Genomic DNA, 24,352 nt, shown 5'->3' with positions numbered 1-24,352 from the left:
CGTCTGAAAGTTATGTTCCATCGTGTTTATATCCTGCTACCATATACAGGGTCGTTAAAGACTTTGAAAAAGTGTCAACGTAGTGTATATAGGTTTAACTGTCACTAGATATCTACGTATATTTATGAACGCTAATCCAGACCAGGACGTTTTAACAGTTCCGGCACTGTGGTCTCTTCATGGACATTTTGAATCATATTTCAAGACTCGCTCACAAGTTGTTCGTGAGCTACCCACCCACTCGCGCCTGTAATCCCATGTAATGTTCTTCATTCCGTGAATAGGATTAATCTTAACATGTTTGCGGACGTTTATGTGTCTTCCTCCTACGCATGGCTCCACTGTCGCCTGTCACAAGAATCGTTTCTGTGTTGGGAAGAGAATTAACCGCTGTTGTCACCGTAGAGGCCGTTGTAAGCTATTCAGGCTGGGAAAGTGAAGCGTCCCATCCTGAACGGCTTTGAATTGATGCGCGTATGAAGCGTGCATTAATACGTGGGTTATTCCATTAAATTATTTCAAACTACTCGTAAGTTAAGGCTTGGACCCTTGAATACGAAGGTAAATTATGCTTTATCGTCGTAAAATAACATGCGCAACTATATAAAAAAATACTCTATGGCGCCCACACAATAATGGACGTCAAGTGATTTCGGATATGCTCCCATTCTCTTTGTTGAAGTACAAGGGTGGAAGGCACCCCGTGACTGCTTCAAGAATTGAAACGAAACGTCAAACAAACTGCTGAATATCTCTACAAAAGCATAACTACGTAAAAATAAATTCCTTAAAAACACACAGGATGCAAGAGAAAAATCAATTGAAATAACCGTGTGCTATTTGCTGAGCAATATTTATTACTGTACACCCTGAACTCGCATTCTAACAAGTAAACTAGTCTGCTTTCTGTTACCCTCAGTCAGTATAATCCACTTGCATTTTAGTCAGCACTTATCAATAATGTAGTGCATTGTGCTCTCTATTCGTCTTCAAAATACTTGTTCTTTTCAATTTACTGACTTACGTTCTGTTTTGCCAAGGAGCTCATATCCCCTTGTTGGAAGGGCTGAAATACTGGGTGCTCTGACACTTATTGTATTTAAACACTCTCTCTCCCTGGTTAGTTAAACCATCAAACATGACGCTAAATAACCATGCTGAGTAACGAAGGCAAAATCCCGCGCACCCCTTGAACACTGTGTGGTAACACTAGTCAAGCATCCCCCTGTTGCAATACTTCTGGCACGACTTGCTGTTTCTAATCAAGTAAATTGAAGTGTATTAAAGCCCACGGATGCAATAGCAGTGTTGTATGTCGTGCCGTGGGTTTTCACGATTGTAAAGCAATAAAAATCTTCGGTGACGCAGTCAAGAGTTATTCCCCCGCAATAAATGTGTCTGCGTAAACGCTCGTGCTGCAATGGTGGCGGTAGTTATTGCTGTAGTAGCAAGAAACTCGAGGTAGTTGCAATTACCTTTTGAAATTGAGCCACTGTCTGAAGAACTTGTTCTAATTGCGACAATTCGCCCGTCTCCAAAGCCGAACGAGTCCAGAGTAATTCGCTGTCATATAAAGTGCAATATAAGTGGGTGTATTAAAAAAGAAGAAGAAGAATTCCACACGGTGGACACGTTCTGAAAGTCAATATCCTGTTCTTTCCTTGCGGTCTAGGGTAATAGTGTCTGGTGAGAAGTTCAAGTTGCCATTGTAAAAATAATCTCAATTATAGCCAGTTATAATTTAAATGTTCAGTCCTTTTTTTTTGTATGAATTGGGAAAAACAAACAAGTTATACTAATGGTATACAAAAGTTTACACTGGAGTGCGTTTATGCGCATTTTACGCCCAAAATACTTTTTGACTCACCATAAAAGGTACTTTTGACCCAGGGTTTCAGTCTAGACTCCGATAAGGCGCCCATTGACATCTAATGTATAATCTTTGGACAATTTCGCACCGCACTTGTCGATTGTCACTTGTGGATTTCTTTCACCAATCGATATGCAAACTTTGCGCGCCGCTACGATGTGAAACGTTGATGTTTATTGGTTCGTTTTCAAGTGTCGCTCATAGGCGACGACTCCATGGGGCTTGGGGGGCTCGATCCCCCCCAATGTTAATAATGTGGGGGCTGAGCCCCCAAATAATTTTACTTAAGAGGATCTAATGTATTATTTTGCTTGTCTTGTAAAGTTTACTGTGAATTGTGCCACATGAACTTAACATTAAATACACATTTGAAATGTTCTAGACCATCAAATTTGGGGGGCTGACACCGCTAAACCATCAACTTTGGGAGGGCTATGAACGGAGACAGAAAAACACATGACTTATTACTATACTAAGTATATAATTATGAGTATTGTTAACATTTTTACTAAAAAGAGTTTCAAAATAACGAGGTGATATGACAATTATACCAGTATGTTGTTTAGTGAATTCTGAACAATTTGAGGTCCTAAACACGACTTTCAGGCAATATTGATATGTACGATATTTAGTTATCCTCGAAATCTCTTCCTCTAGTCCAAAGAATAAGGGGAAAATAATTCTAAAGTCTTTAAGTTTATTCAACACTGGCTTGCAGTAAAGTACGCAAGGAAAGCATTATTCCTAAAGCACGGCGTGCTATGTGTTTATTTATTATTGCAAAATTAAATTTAAAAAGTAAAATATTGTAGCAAGAACAAAAAAGTAAAACTATTTTCCTGCGATTTGTGTTAGCATTTATGTAAATAATTAAATAAAACTGTTAAATATTGTAAATATTCGCTATTTCGCCGGGACTCGAACCCGAGACCTCCGGATCAAAGCGAGTTGAGACGACCACCCAACACGCTCGGCTACCGAGGCCGGCATAAAACTGTTATGTTGGCTTCTTATTGTAAATACATAGCCTACTTTTAAATAAAAATGTTAATTGTTATCTAAAAAAACAAATGAGCAGACACACGTTTTTCATGTTACATTTCATTTGCATGAGGAATATAATAGCTGCTTAAGAACTGCTATACGAAGACGTAATTTGTATTTTTAAAAAATGGAGGGAGTGAGTCATTCATTCATTTATTTCAGTGATCAGAGCCCCCCCAATAATTTTGACAAGTCAGCGCCCCTGGTGTCGTTTGTCGCTTCGGTGTGAAATTTCCTTATTCGCTAAATGCATTTCAATAGTAAAAAGCCAGATGCCAAAATTGGTGCACACGAGAACGTATGCATTGCTGCATTTCTTTGGGACCAGTCAAGAAATGCAACATGTTGAAACAAATGATCATTCATTACCATTGCAGCGACACCAGCGCCTCAAACCACGAAACGGAGAAAAGTAGTAGCAAAATCAATGTAATTTACTGGCGAAAATATCAAGTCTGAAGATTTAGCAATATTCGCAAGGTTTCGCCGATACTGTTGCAGCAGTGACGGCGTCAGAACGAAACGAAGGAGACAAGTCACATTTAGTATACAACCAAATATGACGCAAAAAATCCATATGAATGCTAAAAGAACATTTACTTGTCTCATCTTTCTCGTTCAGCCCCCCCTGCTCCCCCTCTAGCGCCGTTAATGTCCTGCAAGGTTGTGTAAAGTTACGTTAAACCGTTTTGAATTAATATGAACACGGATATGCTGTCTACATTATCGGTGTCTGTCTCCGCGTTAACGTATGTAATGGCTGTGATTCAATATTATCGACACGGTACGTTATTCCTTTCTGCCGCTTCGATTGCACACCGCAAACGGATATTTCACAATTTGTTTGCACGTAATGAGTTGAAAAAGCTCGGAGGTTCCCTGCCATCGCAAGAACCTTGGCTGAGGCGTTCATTTGCATGTTTCCTCAGAGACCATTAAAGGTTGCTCGTCACGCGATCTCGCGGCTACCGATTGCTGGCTGTATTTCTTTTATTAACATTCTCTTCCCCCACCTCCGTTCCTCCTTTCACACACCCACACAGCAAGTATGCATGTGATTGCAGACTTTTCAAATTGACTCAAAACGGGAGTTGTACTGATAAGATTTGATTAAAAGGCTGAGAGCTGTCAGTCGGTTTGTCTGTGATAAATTGCTCTACAAGGCAGCACACGCCATTGCTTAGATTCGGGCAAAATTTTACACATGTGTGCGTGCGTGTGACGCGAGAGGTAGAATGTACTTCTCACATAAAAAGGTGCGCTGGACATTGTGGCAGATCATGTTCAAGTTCTGGTTGAAATGCATGCTTAGGGTTATTAACAAGTTCTTGAGGCTTTTGTAGCCATGTAGCCAACTGCATTACCTTATCAGTTTTGAATTTCTTCTGGTATTTGACTTCCGGATTCATTGAATCTTTAGATTGATTTATGCAGGAATTTCTTTTGGCGTGGAAAACATGGAATCCTTCCTTCAAACTGTGCTACAGTTCAGGCATTTGTAAATGAGAATGATTTCATTCTTCGCAATTAGCGAAAAGTGGCAGAAAAGGGAAGTAAAATAAAACAAACGTCTAGCTCTGCTTTCTCATCACAACCAGCTTTTGCCCTCTACATGAAAATAGGTTATTTTGGTTCAATTTTACATAACATTTCCAAATAAACGCTATCACCGTTTACTTTCGCAGAAGTTGAATCAAATCATTTAATTATATTGGCCAGTGTTTGATCACTGTACCTTATGCACACATCACAACTATTTGTGTACGATCTTCTGGAACTGTTCTGCATTTCAGCTACAGTGACCATATTAAACCAGTTGGTGGATTATATAGTGTTCAATCAGTGTATTTAGTTCTTTCAGTCATAAATGTTTATGTTTGCAGTTATCTTCAATTCTTAAACGTCACTGTTAAAATCACAGTTTCAACAATATCTTCATGTGTTATTTACACAGACTAGAAGATTTGTTTCCCAAAACCAACTGTTTTAGCATTGTCACAATCCTTTTCTTCTAATTTAGTATAGTTTGAAATGTAGTACAGTCGGATCCGTGAGTATTACCGTGCAAATTGTCCATCACCATGTTCGTTCACTTTATTTTACCCAATAAGAGCTTCAGGAATTAAAAGAAAACTCAAAACAAGCTGTTGACAACTTCTGCACCAGCATACATAAAAATGCATCGCTTAAAAACACATAGTATGTAAGAAAAAAATTAATAAAAATAGTCATGGACAATTTGCAGGGTAATACTCATGGATCCCACTGTACATGGCCAGGCAAAGCACGTAAACAGTTCTAAGCTGTATAAATATGTTTTTTAATGCAACCAACTTTGAAATACAAGGGGAATCTTTTCTTATGGAGCAATAGTACGGTATAGTAATGATAGCGGAAGGTTACAGACAATGCTCGTGAAAGAACTCAATAACTAAAAGTTAGTTGTTATTTCTGACTATTCGATTTGATCAAAAGTTATATATTTTTATTAGTTTTAACGGTGCACGTTATGAAGATTTTGTTGTAGTCTAAATTCAGATGAAACCTCTGCTTTTTGCGAAAGGCATATATATGATGGGAGTCCTTTCTACAGATTCTCATTCACATTGCTAATAACCAGTGCTCAAAGTGAGGGGTCTCCCCCCAAACATCTTCCTTGCTGTCTCAATGCCACTATGTTAAACTATAGAAGCAGCTAGCTCCAAGGCTCGACCAAACATCCCTCTTGCTACCAATTTCGACTTCAAGCGCGGCTTATAGTATAAAATCATTTCAGAGTAGAACAAAAGTTTAAATTTGTTCTACAGTATTATTTACAGTTAGGTCGTGTTGTTTAATGTCCAAGAACTATTGTTTTAAAAAAATATGCTCTTGTGTTGATTTCGAAACGTGATCGAGAGTTTCTTTTCGAGATCGAGACGAGACACAAACTGTGCTAACTCCCCTTGCGAGACCACTTTCAGATGGAACGAACACCAGGCACCGTGTGAGTGGATACAAGGGCAACGTGTGTTCGCCTGATGGCAAGTTGCAGGCTGCAGCCAGACAGACCTCCATATGAGCTGGAAGTCAGATAACAAACACACGCACACATTTTTCTTTTTCCCGTTCATTAAGAAGGCCTTGAGGAGGAGAGTGGGCAATCCTTAAAATAACAGCAGTAAACCGATCCCTTGTCTATCTGCAAGTTTTGGGTCTGTTCTTCCCCATCTCGCACCACCCCTGCTTCCACTTCAACCTCTCAAATTCCATTAGGCCCCGGAGGAGGCATTTGCCGGTGGAAAGCTCACCTTTTCGTCTACTTCCCCGACAGAATGACAACATAACAAAGGTTGCCAGGTCTAGCGAAAGTGTGGTACAGTTTCGCAGCTGGGGTTAGGTGAAATCGATTACGTGATTGATCCACAATGCGATTTTTGAGAACCCATACATAGAGGCGTACTTGTATCATGCAGTGTTTTCAATGGTTACTGTAGGCAGTCTTGGCCTCTTATCGAGTTGTAATGCCTGTCTCGTTCTCGTCTCTTCATTTTCACAGCGTGCAATTGTCTGAAGGCATTTTTTTTCAGCTTACGAATTCTCGAAAGACGGAACTCAGGTTCTCAATTGACCTCAAACAATTTACATTGTAATTACCGTAAACAAAATGTACGACTAGTGTAATAAATATATGAAGAAATCTCACAGTAAATTAAATTACTTTAGGTTTTTTTTTTCTTCAAATAGCATAACGAAGTCTCCAAAGACACCGAGTGTCTAGACACTTATTTCTCGGTCTCGTCAAGAAAGACCCAAACAGATGGCAATTAAAATATTCAACCATTTACCAAATTATATAAAAGCAGAAAGTATGACAAGTTTCAAAAACAAATAAAAAAGCTGTTAGTTAATAAGGAATATTGTAGCGTAAGTGATTATCTAGATTGTAAAGTATAGAAATTTTGTAATTATATTGTTTTATATATAAACTGTACTGAACCCTCCAAATACCAATGTTATATGGAGTAATAAAATTCAAATTCAATGGTGTTTTTTTTCCGGACAGTAAACGCCTCCCGAAGAAAATTACGTTTAGGACACCTAAATACTATCAATCAAAAGTGACTCATTTGTGCTACATTCTTCTGCTTGCGGCGAGCGCCCTTCCCCCTTGCCATTCCTCTGGCGCCGTCACCCTCGTTTCGGTACAATCCCCGCACTGTGCCCCCACACACACCTCAGTTTTGGCACCCAATCGCCGCTACTGTCTGTAGTTCTAATAATCTTACCAATAATCTTAATTGTATTCAACGTAATCGTTAGGTATTTTCTGATTCGGGACGCCTTAGATGCAAAATGTGTGTAGGAAACATGTTATTGTAATATCGATCAACTGATATGGAGTGTTATACGAATAAAATATATAAGTTAACGTCCGCTGCGTACGTGAACACTGACTGTGTGCTCGATATCATAGTTCTTTTTTTATGTTTTGACTCGAAGAGGTCGTGAGACCAGAAGTGGTTGAGTATTCTGTTTGATAAGTAAAAAAGGTCACACAGAATATTTTTGTAACCTTCCATATAATATATTGACAACAAACTACTATCCAGCATATTGGGTGGTCGGCTTTCAAACACTGTACCGATGATCCCGAAACAGTGTTGCCAAATGAAGAGAAAATTTCTTATCGCGGGGAAATTCATTTAAAATTTATGGTACAAGAGGACATTTTAAAAATATATATACAGGTCCACGCTTTTTGTAAACTTCGCCGCACAACATGAAGCATAATTTCAAATACGTATGTCTTGGCCTCCCAGATGGAGCAGTAGTTGCGTCGTAGCCTTGTAATCAAGGAGTCCTGGGTTCGATATCCGGTGGAGGCACATAGTGGTTCGGATCCCACTTTAAACTGGTGGTCCAGTCCCGATTAGCCTTTCTGTGCATAAAGTGGACTAAAATAACAATTCAATCAATCAATCAAATATGTTTTGCGATCAAAAAAAGTGACTATTATTTACTCTATACCTTTTCTATGATCTGACTTTGAAAACGAAACAAGATAGCCAGGGCAGAAATAATGGTGTTAAATGTTGACATCTTAATTGAAAAATGTAGGTAGAATATCGCATCACGTTTTTCACACTTATTTTCGTTTGTTTGGATTTTGTATGCCCATCAACATGGATGAGCAAAAACTGTAATTGTGATTACGGGCTTCAAGCTCTTAAGATAAATGGTTAATTGGATTGCAAATTTGAATCTGAGAAAGAGCAAATGTTCCTCCATATGGCAACACTGCCTCGAGATGAGTATCGAAATGTATTTCATTGTGATAGTGTAGTGGCTTATCACGAGAACTAAAATTCAATTGTTAGGGCGTGTTCCAATTGTTGCGATGATTTTAAACTGTAAGCCTAAGTCCTGTTCTAATTATCATATATGTAGATATTAGACTATGCCTTTAATGAATAAGAAACATACTGGCTGTTAAAAAATAATGTACTTGAACTTAATTTATTGTTATGCAATGCACGCTGCCAGTGGCGTGACGGGGGAGGGTCATAAAAAGAACGTGGAAGGCAGGAAAAGATGTCAAAATGACGGGTTACTACTAAGAAAAGTATACGCATTAGTTTCGAAAATCCTGGTCACGTCACTGCGACATTGCTGAAAGGGATGCATGGAGACGTCGATTTTTATTGTTATTAGTGTTGTTCGAATCGAACTAAATTCAGGTGTGGTAAGGGAGAAGCGTTCTGAAAAAAATCTTTTTCAGCATTTTGAAAAATGTTTAGGTGTTGAGCCAGGTAATAGAGGTCAAAAGATGAAACTGTTTCAATAGATTTCGTTCTTTCTATTCCGGTTATTTTACATTATTTCAACTTGTTAGGTTACTCAAGACGATGAGGATGAATGCTGAACTGCTGAAATGGATAATAAATAGCACAAACACAATGTTTTACATCGATGGCTTAACTAGAGTTCCTGAAGTTGCAGATTGCACGAAGGAGGGGCGGTAACAAGCAGAACAGAAACGCCGCAAACGGAGACAGATATTGGGTGAATAATAGTATATATTTGTATATGGTGAACTTGTGGAGGTGTAATGGAGGAATTGGTACTTCTATAAAAAGTTTCTCTACATTTTTGCTGCTTATTTTCTCACGCAACAACAAAAGAGAGTGTACAGTAAACAAGAAATCTGCACCGACGTGATCTGGCTGGACAAAGGCACAAGACCGGTTTTAATTTTCGGGTAGGTATTCCGGCAAGCTAGGTAAACAGATCTGAATCAGCAGTTGAAAGACCACTTTCCTTTGATTCAATTTGTCAATGCTTGTCTGTGCTGTGCCGAACCTTCCCTTGCTGACCGTTCGTAATGCTTTGTGCTTTACGCCGACCAGTGTGCCATGGGGCAATGCAATGGCAGCAAAACATACCATTGTTCGACTGTTGGAAAATTGTACAGTTGGCAACACTTAGTTAATTTCCTTTTCCTTTATGGAAAGCTTTTTACACCTACCGTGAAGCAAGTGCGAGTGACTGCAATTTACATGGTATCTATTGTGCCCCCTAGAAGGCTATGAAAGCAGTACTACTCAGACCAGACTTTTGAAATAATCTGAGGGGATACAACTTCCCGTTAGAGCACCTCTGGGAAGGTAGGTCTTTTAGCGGTCATCATGGTTCATATTTCTACGCTGGACGAGAGAAAAGAATTTAGGGCAAATGCCGTTATTCTCCTATTCTCCATTCACAGTAAGAATAAAGTTGATGTAAACAAAATCACGTGACTTGTGAGGAATATTTCCTTTCCTATATGTTAGTTTGGCGTTATTTTGCCAAACGTGAACCTTATGCGAAAGTGTTCATCATCCTCAAACTGTGGGTCCAGTCCCGATTAATTGGGCTTGAAACACCTTGAGGAATAATACTTTGCCAGAGTTGGGGAGCAACGCAACTCGCTACAGAAATTACGTAGTAACTGTACTTCATTTCGGTGATACCTCGATGAATTGAAAGCAGATAACAGAGTTGCAGGTAGGCAAAAGTAAATAAAGCAACCCCTTCACAATGCAACATGCCATGAAGGTGTGCGGCCATTTGTAGAGATGTTTTAGTCAGCACCACGCTCCGGCTACCTTTACCCCCTAGATACTCCATTTGTTAGAGGCTGAGTGAACCCCAGATAGGTTCCAAGCAGATACGTTGCTGGACCTGAAATCGCCCATTCCGGGGTCTCCCTCTACTAGGCTATTGGCGCCCTATTTAGTAAAACACTTACATGCCTTTACTGCATGACAAATTAACAATAACGCGTTATTTTAGGTTGCACCTTGCAACACTGGCAGAACGGTGCTGACCTTAGAACAGTGGTCTGGTCTCGGGAGGAACCAAAGTGAATCCATCCAGTCTTGGTGCGCGTCGTCTGCTCTATATTTGTTGCCATCCTGGACCCAGGACATTGCCCAAGCTTTCCCCCAGAATCTCCACTTATATAAGTTATTGGCGTGTTCTTCCTCGCTACCGGAAGACTGATGGAGATGTGTGCTAGTGTAAGTTATGCTCGCTCCGGGGCCACGATGGGTCGCCGAGAATGCAGAACCCCGAACCAGCTCTGGGATTCATCAAGGGGCTGCATCCAGATGAGTGGAAGAAGAAAGAGCGAGCGGGGAAAAGGCGGAGAGGGCATACGAAAGATGCCTCCGAGCCTTCTGGTTCACTTTCCTTCCACGATAACAACAGCTGAGGATATTGCCCATGCGGTGCAGCGGCCGCTGCGAGTGGCTATTGGCTATGCAGGAAATCAGATGCACAAGCGGATTTCGATTAGTCGCTTTTATATTGCCCCGTGAAACGGCTTGCTGACAGCCCCAAAGGAGCTGCAGTCCCTCCAGACAAGCTTTTACGAGGTGCTTTGGCGAGTCTACCACGTGTTGTTGAACTGGTACTGTAGTGACAGTATTTTTTCCACATCGACTCCAATTGGCAATTCATAACCGCGAACACACCGCAGCCCGTTTATAAAGTATAGCACAATGTAAACTTTATATATTTGAACCTCACGTCGGGTTTTTAAATTTTTCCAGGTGTGTTGTTAGATTACTTATTTTGTAATGTTTGTGCCACTTTGTCTAATTACAACGATGAAGCTGAATGGCAATTACTGGCAGACGCAGAGGGGGGTGTGGTGGGCTCTGGTGGGGCTACAACCCCTTCTGAAATTTTGATAAACTCAAAATTTTCAAAAAAGAAAGCCGTAAAGAACTGAAGAAAAACCAGAGTGGTGCCCCCTTCTTCTTACAACTTTTTTGTATTTCATAACCTTTAAGAGGAAGGTTAAAATTTGCACTTATTAATTTTTTTATAGTGTATCTCTCCCCTAAAACGCATCTATATAATACCCACCTTTACAATTCCAGCCTCCCTCCGAAAAAATAAATCTGCGTACGCCAGCGTGGCAATTGGATGAAACTGATGAAGGGTTAATCACAGGACGCTGATAGATAAAACACAAACCCTACAGAGAATTATACTGATTGCCATAAAATGGGGAGGGGGGTATGGCTGACCACATCCACAATATCTTAGGAAATATTTTTGAATATCTAATGGCATATTTGCCACTGTATCGACCTCGAACTTCAGTCACCTTCCCATTTGACCCCCCCCCTCTCCTTTTCGCATTATGATATTGCTGCGAGTCCAGGCTCCAGTAGTCGTTACTCTGCAAGAATGAATGCAGCTTTCATTTATTTTATTTCTGTATTTATTCATTTATTGAACACAAAAGACGAATCCTCAATTACAGAGTTCTACATTTTCTGCTTTGAGTTTGTAAGTTCACATGATTGAATGAGTGAAATATTCTTGAAATTGCAGAAATGTAAATAAAAATAACACATATCAACGATAAATTGATAGTTACTAAAACAAATAGTTTTAATAATAATAAAAGTTAGATTGAAAAGACGGATATATCAGACTATCCTGTATAAAAGTAGCCTATATGAATACAAAATTTCAAATATTACAATGTATCTTTACACTCATTATTTCAGATCTGAACCACCACGTAAAATACAATTTATTATAAATTACACACACTTCCGGGTCGTTGCATGTTTAATCGCTTTCCGAAAAGGTGTGTGTTTGTACAGTGGGATCCATGAGTACCACCGTGCAAATTGTCCATCACCATGCTCTTGCACTTTATTTGACCCAGTAAGAGTTTCAAGAATTAAAAGAAAACTCAAATCAAGCTGTGGACAACTTTTGCACCAGCATACATAAAAATCTATCGCTTAAAAACACATAGGATGCAAGAGCCCGACCCTGTGGCCGAGTGGTTAGCACATCGCGCTGCGACGCCAAGGGTCCCGGGTTCGAATCCCGGTCGGGCTTGGTTGTTTGTGAATGTCCATTCATCAATTTCACCATTTCATCAATCATCCCCATCTTCGCAAATTAGCCAAGAGGCACAAAACGCGAAGTAAAATAAACTAAATCAATCAATCAATCAAAACATAGGATGCAAGAGAAAAATTAATCGAAATAGTCGTGGACAATTTGCACGGTAATACTCATGGATCCCGCTACTAGACCTAACGAATGTTGATGTTAGGGAATGCATTATCCCACAATACATCCACACGCACAGTCTAACCAGCAAACATACTAGGAAATCACTGAAATGAATCAAACTATTGTCTCCCTTATTCCTGACCCGTTCTGCCTCCCCAAATCTCTATCCAGTGCGTGTTCGTTTTTTCAATTCTGCATGCGCAGTGGCAGCGACGATAAGTATTGGACCTGAAAGCCAGACAAACGAGCAATTGCTTCTATAAACAATCTGCTGGTGACCTTTTTGCTTGTGTGGCTGCATCGAAGTGTGATAACGTGAACTGCCCTTTGTAACGAGGGGTCCAAGAGGCAAAGAACTATTTGAACTGGAAGCAGAAGCATAGTTTGAAGAAGTGTCGCGGTCATCAGCAGGTCAAGATACGAGTTAATTATTTGCTTGGCCACTGCTCTTTGACCGTTTCAATTCTTTGGTCTGTACGGTGGCGTCGATAACGAGCGATAAAATTAGACACAACAAGGCAGAAATTGAATGTCTTTTGACCTATTCTTTGGCGAGAACGTCGTTGGATATTCCGGTCAATTCGCCCCATTTGGAGCAATTGTGATTCGGATACTGGAGTACAAATAACTAGGGCTGAGCCGATACCACTTTGAACCAATACCCTTACTGGTATCGGCAGGTATCGATGCATCGATATTGGTTCAGCCCTACAAATAACTTGGTAAATCCTGAAAATGTATGTTGTGTTTAAGGTTAGCTGAAAAATTCTGTTGTAAATAAAACTATCTTGTATAATCAACATGATTGTTGATGAAACTGCTAAGGCATTCCAATCGTGACTACGTAAGCCTGTTCGGAGAGAATCTGATGTTTTCTGGAGTGCAACGTGCAACTCAACACCCTCGACAGCGACGTCTTGATGCAGGTATCTTGTTCGTGTGACGCTATTGGAGCGCGGAAGGCAAAAATAAGCTTCTTTCCGAGTTAAATTTAGAGTCTGTGTACCATGCGGAGCGAGAATTACAAATGACTCTGGATTAAAATGCTCGCATTGACCTTGATAGCGTCTACGCTACTCTAAGATCAGCAACCGCTACTTCTGCTGCCAAAACAACAGGAAATTCCAGGATGGGGATGATCGTTCTCTGACCGCAAGGACTGATCTTGAACACTCCTATTTATATTATACAGTGATAAATGAACGACCTCCATCCATGTTGAACAACCTTTTTTCTTTTTGTAACTGGCGTCCGCTGGGCTCATTGATGGTTGTTTCAGCAGATGTTGTCTTTCGAGGCTGCAGTAGTTTGAGACAAGTGTTATGTACTATTTCACGGTTTATTGTTAGTTTTAGGAACCTTAGGAGGCCATGCAACCTCACTTATCTTAATCCGCCCGTGGACATTTTGTTCAGCCAACTGAAAAAAGGCAAAACCAAGAAGTTATTTAAGAAGGCGATCGATTCTGTTAGGCGGTTGGATGTGAATGATCTCAGACTTTTTCCTGGGAGGGACAAGAACTTCTCAGCGAGGGCAGTCCTTTACTATATTTTGAAATTTATTTTACTACCACATACAAGAAGCACAATGAAGAGAACGAAACTTTTCGCCACTCGTTTCCAGGGGAGGTAAGTGCTCTCCTTGACCCACTGCCGGATACGCCCATGTGGCTTATCAGAATCTTGGTTTCGTCTCGAGTGATGTAACACAGAAAAAGCAACAAATGTAGCAGCTTTCCCCCATACAAACTTTCACAGAGTAGGAGCCATGAAAGCAAACAATGTTTTCAATCATTTTCTTCCTTGATGTCCCGTTGCGACGCTACTGGCCTTGGAAGAACGGAACTTTAATCCTGAAGATATGCAGCCATGCAGCACAGACTCATAATTGCTATTAATGGGTTAGCTTTTCAATTACTATAAACAAATTCTTTGTATTGATAATTGCATCTTGATATTGTGGCTGAACGAATAGGTTAGGTTCCACCAAAATCATGGTAACTTCCCGCTGTGTAAGATCACAGTGTAGAGTATGCCAAGGGTTGAGGATTCCATGGTTGAATCAAAATGTTCCGGTAATCAAGATTGAAATCGCTTCTGAGGGGGGAAAAAAAACTTGCTACTGCTTTCACATAGTGACAGATGTAGGAGTCGGCTATTCTGAACGTCTCTTCCTGTCCGTACTTTTCAGTTTCCTCGTATCCATCTTCAACCGCACGTGCTATTGGCATTGTTTTGTCGGTTCGGATAAAAAGGAGAACAAGGGGAGCCAAGAGGACCGAAGCCGAAATGCCTTTGTGTGCGGTCCCTTGCCTTGTTTTGTTTGCCTTCGCCCCCTCCCCTCTCCTTTTCCATGGCTAATAGAGTTCCTTGTTGAAGTGTAACCGGGCCGTGACGAACCATTCCAAAAAAGAGAACGGCTCCTTGTGTGCTTGAAGAAAGAGAGACTTGGATCTCCCTGGTTGCTCTCTTGGAAAGCCAGTGATAGTTTGGTGGAGCTAAGCATCCCTCAGCATAGGGAAATGCCAGAAAATTTCTGATCAAAGATAAATTTATTCATAATATCTCCGTGGTGTGGACATGGACGTCCGCAGGATTTTTTTCCAGGGAGAGGCAAGCAAGGTATTTTTTTCCAGGGGGGCAAACAAGGCACATTTTCCCCAAAAATAGTGTTGTTCCCTAAAAAAGCATTGCTTAAATTTGAATTTATGGTGTTCATGCAATAATTAACACATCATTGTGGCTAAAATGAAATTATATGTGTGAAATACATAATTTTTGATTGACTTTCATTTTCCAAGGGGGCACGCCCCCCCCCCCTTCCGGACGCCCATGGGTGTGGATATAACAAGCTGAAAATAGTTCCACCGTTGACTCAGAATTTTCATTATTCGCTCATTACTAGGGCTTGATTATTGTGTAAATTACAAAGTTTCTCCCAAGCAAAATATCCAATATAGGCGAATTACAGTCCCGAAAGAATATAAGATAATTTCATTTTTGTTTCGAGTACAAATATTTAATTGCGCCATTTCTTTGTCCTTTTCTTTATATGTTTGTAGGACAAGCATTAAGAACTAATTCAAGATATGATTCATCCTACAATCAGTAATTTTTAAATGATTGTTGGAAGTCCACCATTTACGTCCACATAATCTTGTTTCAAGTCATGAAAATAACATATAAAGAAACAAGGTTGCCGATGTAATAAGTTGTCTTCACTACTGCGATATTTCGTAAATAATCCCCAACTGATTCTAAGAATATTTCAAGATAACATCTTTAAAAATGGATCAATTAATTTAGAATAATTACTCTTTTTACTGTCAGGAGCCTAAAGGGTAGCACTGAAAAAAATGATGGAAGACTGCGAAAAATATTATTGTATACATGATTTTACATATTTTAGCGTTTTTTTCTATTATTTATGTACATATTTAGCATGTTTTGGTTACATAAAATTCCAGACTTCTTAATCGTTCTATAACAAATTTAAGTGTTATAATAAAATCAATACTTCAATAAATTAACAACAGTTGAATCGTACGCGATGTAAGAAAAACCTCACAATGCTGTACATTTGACAATTTTCTTGTCCTATGCTACTTCCGTGTGTTTGGCCAACAATAGCACATAATATCGTTAAGTATTAGTTATAATAAGTTGGGTAAATTCTTTCAGTATTATAATAGTTTACCAACTGTCACATTGATAATTTCTAAAGAAAGGATGTAGATTTTATATTTTAAAATATAACGGAAATATTTTCATTACAATGTGACTGATGTTTGGATTTACTGGAGGCAGAAGATCCTCAGCACGCCTCCAATTAATTCGCACGTAATCTGTAGTTTACCGATATATAACGCTCTGATAGTTGCCATTGTTGTGTTCGAAATTATGCAACAGTGTTCTATTTTGAGCATAAATAATTTACGTCGTTCTCAATTGAACATTGTTTTCACAATTCTGCATTTTTTGTAAACGAAGGGAAGTTTTCGAGGGAAATTGGGATTTTACCCCCCAAAGAGGGAATTTCTGTAAAACAGGGTTGCCGCCACTGCCAAAAGGAGTTAAAAACCCAAACCAACCAGCACACCCCACCATGACGTTTGTTTATTTAGCAACTTTAGACAGAACCCGTCTCTTCAGCCAACAGCGCTTGTTCACACACACATACACACTTTAAGCTTCCATCAGCTTCCCCTTTATTTTTCTAACCTTTTCACTTTTTCGTGGCGCGTGGACTGCATACTCATTCTAATTCCATGAAAGGGTTCTTCTTCATTAACACTTACTTACTGAGAGGGTTAGATGTGCTTTTCCCCGTAGGTGTGCATTAGAGACCTGGATTCTCATTATCACATGGTTTAGAAGTGTGCCCACAATGGCCCTCTTCAGAATTATTACTGTTGGTTTTTGGAATACCATACCATGTAGATGGGTTGCATATACATTTCTTATCTTCCTAAATCTAGTATTCTTGTACCGTCCTGCTCGTTTTCGGTCAAACTTTTACCCTGCCGAGCACGGCTGATGGACGTGCTGGTGATGAGTCATCTCATTGGACGAGGTAAACCGTCAGTGCTCTGGCAGAGTTTGGTGTGCAGAATGTATCAAAATGGCCGACGAAATGTTACTGTTGGAAAACCCTTTATTGAAAATAAATGTTGGAGAAGGTGAACGGAGCTTATTAATGAGAAGTTGGATAATTTTGTTGTGGTTGTTTTCCAATGAAGAAAATTGTAGTTAGTGCTTTGCAATTTCCCTGTAATTTTCAGCCACAGTTTTGCCAGTGTTGTCTTTATGCAAGCATACTGTTCCGCAGTGGCGGCGATTGGGTGCCAAAACCAGGGGGGCAAAGACAGTATATTTTCCTTTGTAGATATGATTTAGCATAGTGCGGGGGCAAAAGTGGCACTCCCCCCCTAATCGCCGACACACATACATATCCAGAAGGAAATAACAAGCTTCATTGTTTATGCGTTTTACGGGTTCTCCGGATATTCTATTATTTACCATGTTCGTATTTTTACTGTACGGATTATCTACAAATTCTTCATCCAATCTGTCCGAACGGGTTTCCTTCATATCCATAGCTATTTATAAAATGTTTACCTTTTTTGCTTTACACAGATCTCTGCATTAGTAAGGTCTATAAATTCACAACGTTTTCCGCCGTAACAAACAAAAAAACGTAAAACGGGATACAGTTTTGATTGATTTGTTTTATTTTACTTCGCCCGGCACAGTTTAGAATATGACATTATTAGTTTGGTGTCTTGATCCTTTATTTGTTCATTATTTCCTTAATTTCACACACCATTCTTACCAGAATAACTTATCGAACACAGAAAAGTAAATAGCGATCTGAATGCACAGATTATATGAATACTCGGATATCAGGAATAAAAAATATTAATCTGATATCCGGATTATCTGTTGCATCCGAAACGGATATCGGATAATTTGAAACCGGTTATCCTTTATCCGTATTTTCCTACTTTATTCTCTGCCCGATGTCAACAAATACACGTGCCTTCAGAGAAGTTCCGTTGGTTTTTCCAATGGCAGCTACGCCTAAGAATATAGTGCAAGTGATGAAACCATGCCACTCAACGTAGCTGCTACATTGAAGTTTTGGGAACTTATATTTATGAGCTGTGCAGGTACGGCCAATATGTTCATAGATAAAATAAAATAAAATAACAGACGTAACACAACGAAAGGAACTGTTTCTCCAAAGTCACATGGGTTTGTTTACATTAACATCGTTCTTGCAGTATCGGTATTTTTATTTCAGATTTACACAATCTTCCTTGCTATTAAGTCTCAAATTATTCGTTTATTCATTTAAAACTAAACCTCGGCTGAGGATTTAAAAAAATACGACGCTCCTGGTGACTCGTACATGGAATGGAACTAAATTCATATATAGCTAGCTCTTCGTGGTTTATTTACTACACAATAAGTTCCTGCATTAATATGCTCGTCTCCACATTGCCCCACGCCCTCCCCAGCGTGGCCATTTTAATTTCCCCCCCTCCTTACTGTTTATCTTGTCCCTTTTTTTATCTAACTCTTATTTTCGTGTTCTGGTACATCCTGCACAGTCAAACACCGGAAAAAGAACAAATCTAATGTTGATTTTATTAACAGCGTACTCTGGGAAGAGAAATCAAGAGAGAGAAAAACGCACGCAGGGGGAAGTTTCGTTTGTAGGAAGGCCAGTCAACTCTGTCTGAGCTAGTGGCCAGCGATGCAGAACGAAAGTGCCACGCTTCCAACTTCTCGTTAGTGGATGGACTCTTGTGGAGGAAAAAAAATACGAACGGCGTCACCGTGCCGGCGTAGTGCACGGAACGAACTCGATTTTCTGCCATTAGCTACACATTGTGCCCACCGGTCAGGTTGACTGCGCCCCCCCCTTCTTCCCTCAGGGCCAGGTGACACGGCAGGTGGGCCCCCTGTCTAGCTGATCTTTCTCTTACCTTTGTTGCGTTGATAAAATGCTGGTGGCACTCTTGAGGACCGCCAGCTGGGATTGGTTAGAAAAAAAAAAGGCGCTTGGCGTTCACAGTATGTTTGGTGACAGTGTGTTTTGAATAATCGCAATCCAAACATCGAAAGTGGTTTGGTGACCTCGTAATCTCGAGCCTTGGAAGAAGCTGTGGTGCAACTCCTTTGAAGGCAGTACCATCCTTTGGCTAATTTGTTTTCGTCATCTAATCGATATGCCATTGTGCGTAATCATTATTAAGTTCGCTGGACATTGGTCCAATCTCCAGCAAACGTTTCGTATCGAAAATGTATTTCGTTTAGATTTCTGCCACGCTATTATAAACCATGAATTGTTTAGAATTCGTCCAGAAGATTGATGTGTATTTATTTGAAAATTTGAGTCATAATGCTAATTTGTATACATGACAAGATCAAATAGCACATGAGACGATGATAGAAGTAATAATACAAACTTACAATATAATAACATATCTACATAAACTTGCATCTCCATACTTTTCTGATAATATTAATAAATTTCTTCATTGAGCGTGCGAAAATATAATAAGTTTCCTTTTTTCATTAATTTCATAAACATCCAAATTGCTTTTGTTCCTTTTCTACTGCGATAAACAATTAAATTAACGACATCCGAAAATGTACAGTAAGGGCTAATGATAATAAAGGTACAAAATTATAAAACCGGCAAAAAAAGGTACATATATTTCACGTACTATCTGTCGAGCGTTATTTATTTAGTGCTTTGATGTATGTATTTCGTGGACCCCTTTTGGGACTGCAAAACAATATTAAATTAACACACAAGTATAGTATTATACACAACTTTCACACTGTATGCATTTTTGAAGTAGGACTGAGTTCTCTCTGTGCATATTTGAATGTATTGTAAAATATCCACCGCCTCTGATTTTTGTAATTTGTAATGTAATTTCGTTGAACAACTTTCGCATTCTCCGAATTTGTTTTTCGTCTGCAAGCTTCGTTCGAACTCTCTGAAGTGATTACTCCCTTAACGTATCTAATTCTTAATAATCTAGATTTAAGAACGTTCTACAGATCCAGTTCAAGATCTAAAAGTTGACTATTCACAACCATTCCAAACATTAGTACACATTTTTCGAAGAAAGAATTTCAACTCTGAAGTTTGCCGTAATTATTGGTTCATTGGCCCCGTTCTCTACAACGTATCAAATTTTCTTCAGTATCAGTATACATACTTCTAAACTTCTGAAAACAGCACCAGATTTGTGAGCGTTTTGGCCATTCACCTTTACACGTACCCATTGCACATGTGTCTCGTTTGTGTGTAATTTTGACAATTTTTGCGTCGATTTGGCGTGACGTGTGACAAGGTCAAACTAAATCTGCTATTGCAGGATTTGTTAAACAATTGTCCACAGACCAACCTTCCGAGTTGTAACATTGCGGTGGTAGTAATGCCACTTCGTGATGTCAAGATCCTTTCAGATTACTTCCCCTCCGAGAACAGAACGGGAGATATTCCGTCGGAAAAGGGGAAGAAATTTTGGGGGTGAAGATCGTGCGCATAATACCAAGGATAGGATCGAAACCGTAATTTCTGCGGACGGGGTTAAAAGCCCCCGCCGTAATGACAGGAAGAACCTTTCCTATTAGAGTGGAACGCAGTGGTGAAGCGACGCTAGGTGCAAGTACAATTCCCGGCGGATTTCGCCAGGCGCCACCGAGTCGTGGTTCTCCTCCCCATTCTGAAGCTAACCTGGATTCCTGCTCTTTTCCGCCCGACCTCGACACCGTGGCGCCACTGCAGTTGACGATAGCAGCGACGCCTGGCAGCTGGTATTGTCTGAGGCCACGTGACTGCTTTTAAAAGACAAGAGCTGCACGGCGTTGACAAGACGACTGACTGCCTGCTAACATTTTTATCAGGTGGGGTGAGGAAGGGGGAACGTTGAATCAGTTTGTGAAATCAAGGTCGGTCGAGTTGGGAACGGAAGTAAAACGTAGCGCTTGCAGTGGTTCTAAAAGGTACCTGCCGTGCTAAGCTGGGTATGCATTTGTGCTAATCACGAAGTGCAAGAGCTCCAATAAGTCATTCACCTGAAATAACCAAGGTCGTAACAGAGGCGGCTTCCGAGGTCGCCTTGTAATCAAGGGGTTTTGGTTCGGTACCCGGTGTAAGCACATAGTAGTTCGGACCCCACTTTAAACTGTAGGTCCAGTTCCGATTAGCCTATCTATGCATAAAGTGGACTTCAACCAGACGCGGTTCCAGAATTGACATTTGCGAAATTATTTTTGGAATCTTACAGAACCGAGAACGCAGTGGTCTAGAGGTTAGCGCATAGCAATGTAAAAATAGAAACCTTGACTTCGAATCATCGATAATGCATATTTATTCATTTATTTCATTGCCAGAATTGATTAAATTTTCGCGATAAACATAATGGTATAAATGTGCGACAAATAAAACAATAATTTAGTCCCAAGAATCGCATCTTCCTTGTTAGACCTAGAAAACGTTAAAAAACACACATGGAATATTTGATTCGACAATAAGACGTATTACGAATATTACATATGTAATAAAACCTGGTATGTGCAGTTGGAATGTTGAGGGTTGCCCCTATATGAATCCGGACTTATTGATAACAGATTATTGCAACAAAAAGATAATTTAGAAGTTATAAAAATACTGTTCCAAAGATAATCAAAAACAGGAAAATTATTTCACTCCATGAAATGTGTTAGTGGTATTTGTGGGAAAATACATTTTGATTTTCTTTTTTTTTTTTTACATTTGGTTGAATTTTTATTTCACGGTAGCTTTTAAGGAGACAGACATCTTTCATTGTGAATTAAATCTTCATGGGAGGGATATTATATTACTGACTGGGAATAGTAAAGCCCATCTTAGAAATGCTGTCCTGTTAGTTCGACAGTTCGAAGATTGACCTTCGTCCCCTACCAAAAAAGAAAAAAAAGTATAACAAAAGCAATACCCCCTTGGGATAATCGCGAAAACTAGCACAAAAGGCCACTTGGCGTTCTGCTCTGACGATGCACAATTTCATTTCTCGAGAGACGATGTTAAATGACTGCTTCTTACCGACTGGAAGGTCAATAACAAGACTGATCCTTACAAGAAGCAAAGTTGGAAGATCAATGAACAATTGACCGGCCATAACTTTCTTTTTTGCCGTTGACACACATAGCTACAGTTCCTCCGAAGACGAAACGCAACCGTAGTACATTGTCCCTAATTATCTGCTGGACATCTGGCCTACTGTGAATTCTGTTTAATAACCCCCACTTCAAAACGTGGACGCATCTCGTCCTTCAGTACTTGCATAATACAGTGAAAAGTCATTGACTTGTCTACCAGCAGCGAACCAAGGAGTCATTGTGCAGGTTATCTTCGGACGAAAATGTAAATGAAGGGTGGTCGAGAGCGTTAGTGTGCATGTCTCACATTTCGTTGACTTTATCACGTGATAATGTAATCTTGGGCGATAAAGGTTACCTGGGGGAGGGGGGTGACTAAGGGATAAGACGTTCTTTCTTGAACATTGTTTGCTTGTTTATCATTCACTCCCCTCCCCCGAGTCGACTGGTTAAACATTTAGCAGTCCGGCAGGAGCTAAAAATGGCCCAGCATTGAGAGGACAATTGATTGACTTGCTTTATTTTGCTTCGCTTTTTGTGTCAGAGTTGAGTATGTTACTTAAATAAAGTAATCAGTTACAGTTATCGTTACTTTGTCATACAATAAGGATATGTAACTGGCTATAGGTATCACATCACTTCTGTATGGTTTATGTTTTCCCATTGTAACTTTACATGCACACGTTTAAAACAATGCTACAAAAAACTGTTTCATCCTGGCAAAAGATTGCCGTGCCACGGAGATATATTTTTGTAGGCTTGGGTAAAACAAATTAGCGAATGTCTGGTGTGTACCTAGGTACATCGAAGGACTGAGTTCCTATAATCAGTGGACACCTTTTATTTTGTAGTTTTTTGTTTGTCAGATCTAGACCACGGAGACCTGTAGTAATACAACTGAATCCTCATAACCGCTACATAACCTACTATGACTGAGTCGTATATTTATGTTTGCAATAAGTTACTTGAAACATATATTAAGTTGTCTTATTGATGTAAAAGTGTTTAATGCAGTTTGCATGCAAGTGTGTTTTGTCCGTTCCTAAAACCAACATTTTCCCGTTTCTTTCAGGCGATGTCCGGTGCTTTTGCAACATGCCTGCTTGCATCACAACGGGTTATATGTGCAAGTCTCCAGCAGGTGTCTGTTTCACTGATGTTTATAAGACTGGCCATGGATGCCTGGAATTGCTTCCCAAGTAAGTACATTTCCGTAGAAGATTTCTCTATATGAAGTGAACATTGAGCATTGCTTGAACATTAAATTAGCAGTTACGATCATCATAGCATTGGAAACATTTTGTTTTATGTTATGTTATAATTAAAGGATTTTATTGTCATATCAAAATGTTCCAAAGGTAAGAACTAAATTCATCATTCAGTGTCATGAGCAGGGAACGGATTTATATGTAAATACATATTTAAGTATGAAGCTGAAATCAGTTATATTTTGTGTTATTGCACATCATGGCATGTACACTCGAAAAATTAAGTATTTATTTTTCATATTTATACATATATTAGGTTTTGGCTCATATTTTAGTTATTTTTTACATATTATTTCCATATTTCAGAACATTTCTCAACATATTATTCATATTCCCGCAATAACTACATGTCCCCGTGTGACAGAAGGAGTTGGGCGAATTTCTTGCGAAGTGACGTTACACAAACGAAAGTTTACGACTTTTTTATACCCTCCAATTTCGTTAATTACAACTTTTCTGTCATCTGAACAACAATGCTTTTTTTAAAAAAATAAATCAATTATACACCTCCCAACTGTTTGTTTTGTTATTGTAAAACAATTGAAATTCCTGTTTATTTACAATAATTGTTGTCAACAATAAAGAATGAGGGCTCAAGCATCGGCTCCTGGTTGTTACAAACGTTATTTTGGCAACGTTGGAAGAGAGTCCCAAGTAGAGCAGCCCATTGGTAACCTGAGAGCAGCGCCAGAAGCAACGATTTTGTGGCACACCTACGGATTCGCTTTTGTTTCTTTTCAAGACACTCACGGTAATAGTGACAATGCCAATACTGTATTTTGTGTAGCTCGTGTGGTGTCTTATACCATTAAGAACGTAATTTTTTACAATTTTAAGTCCACATTTAAATCCATATTTTGGTAAAAATAACTAAATATGTATTTGCATATTTAGCACATTTTTACTACATAACTTAAATCCGTTTCCTGGTCATG

General features: G+C 39.5%; 1 protein-coding gene across 2 annotated transcripts in view; it reads left to right on the top strand.

Annotated features, from left to right (window-relative positions):
- Positions 1 to 24,352, top strand: part of LOC145986531 (BMP and activin membrane-bound inhibitor homolog) — a 252,946-nt gene that overhangs the window by 208,525 nt on the left and 20,069 nt on the right. For both annotated transcript variants that reach the window (XM_083120650.1, XM_083120649.1), the window contains exon 2: positions 23,222 to 23,348. In XM_083120650.1, coding sequence (XP_082976776.1) covers positions 23,222 to 23,348 — 127 coding nt within the window. The remainder of the gene's footprint in view (positions 1 to 23,221; positions 23,349 to 24,352) is intronic.

This window comes from Lepisma saccharinum, chromosome 4 (genome assembly GCF_977018435.1).
Source record: "Lepisma saccharinum chromosome 4, izLepSacc3.1, whole genome shotgun sequence".
NCBI lineage: Eukaryota > Metazoa > Arthropoda > Insecta > Zygentoma > Lepismatidae > Lepisma > Lepisma saccharinum.
Note: the sequence above shows the minus strand (reverse complement) of the source record. Positions and strands in the feature narration are given on the sequence as shown.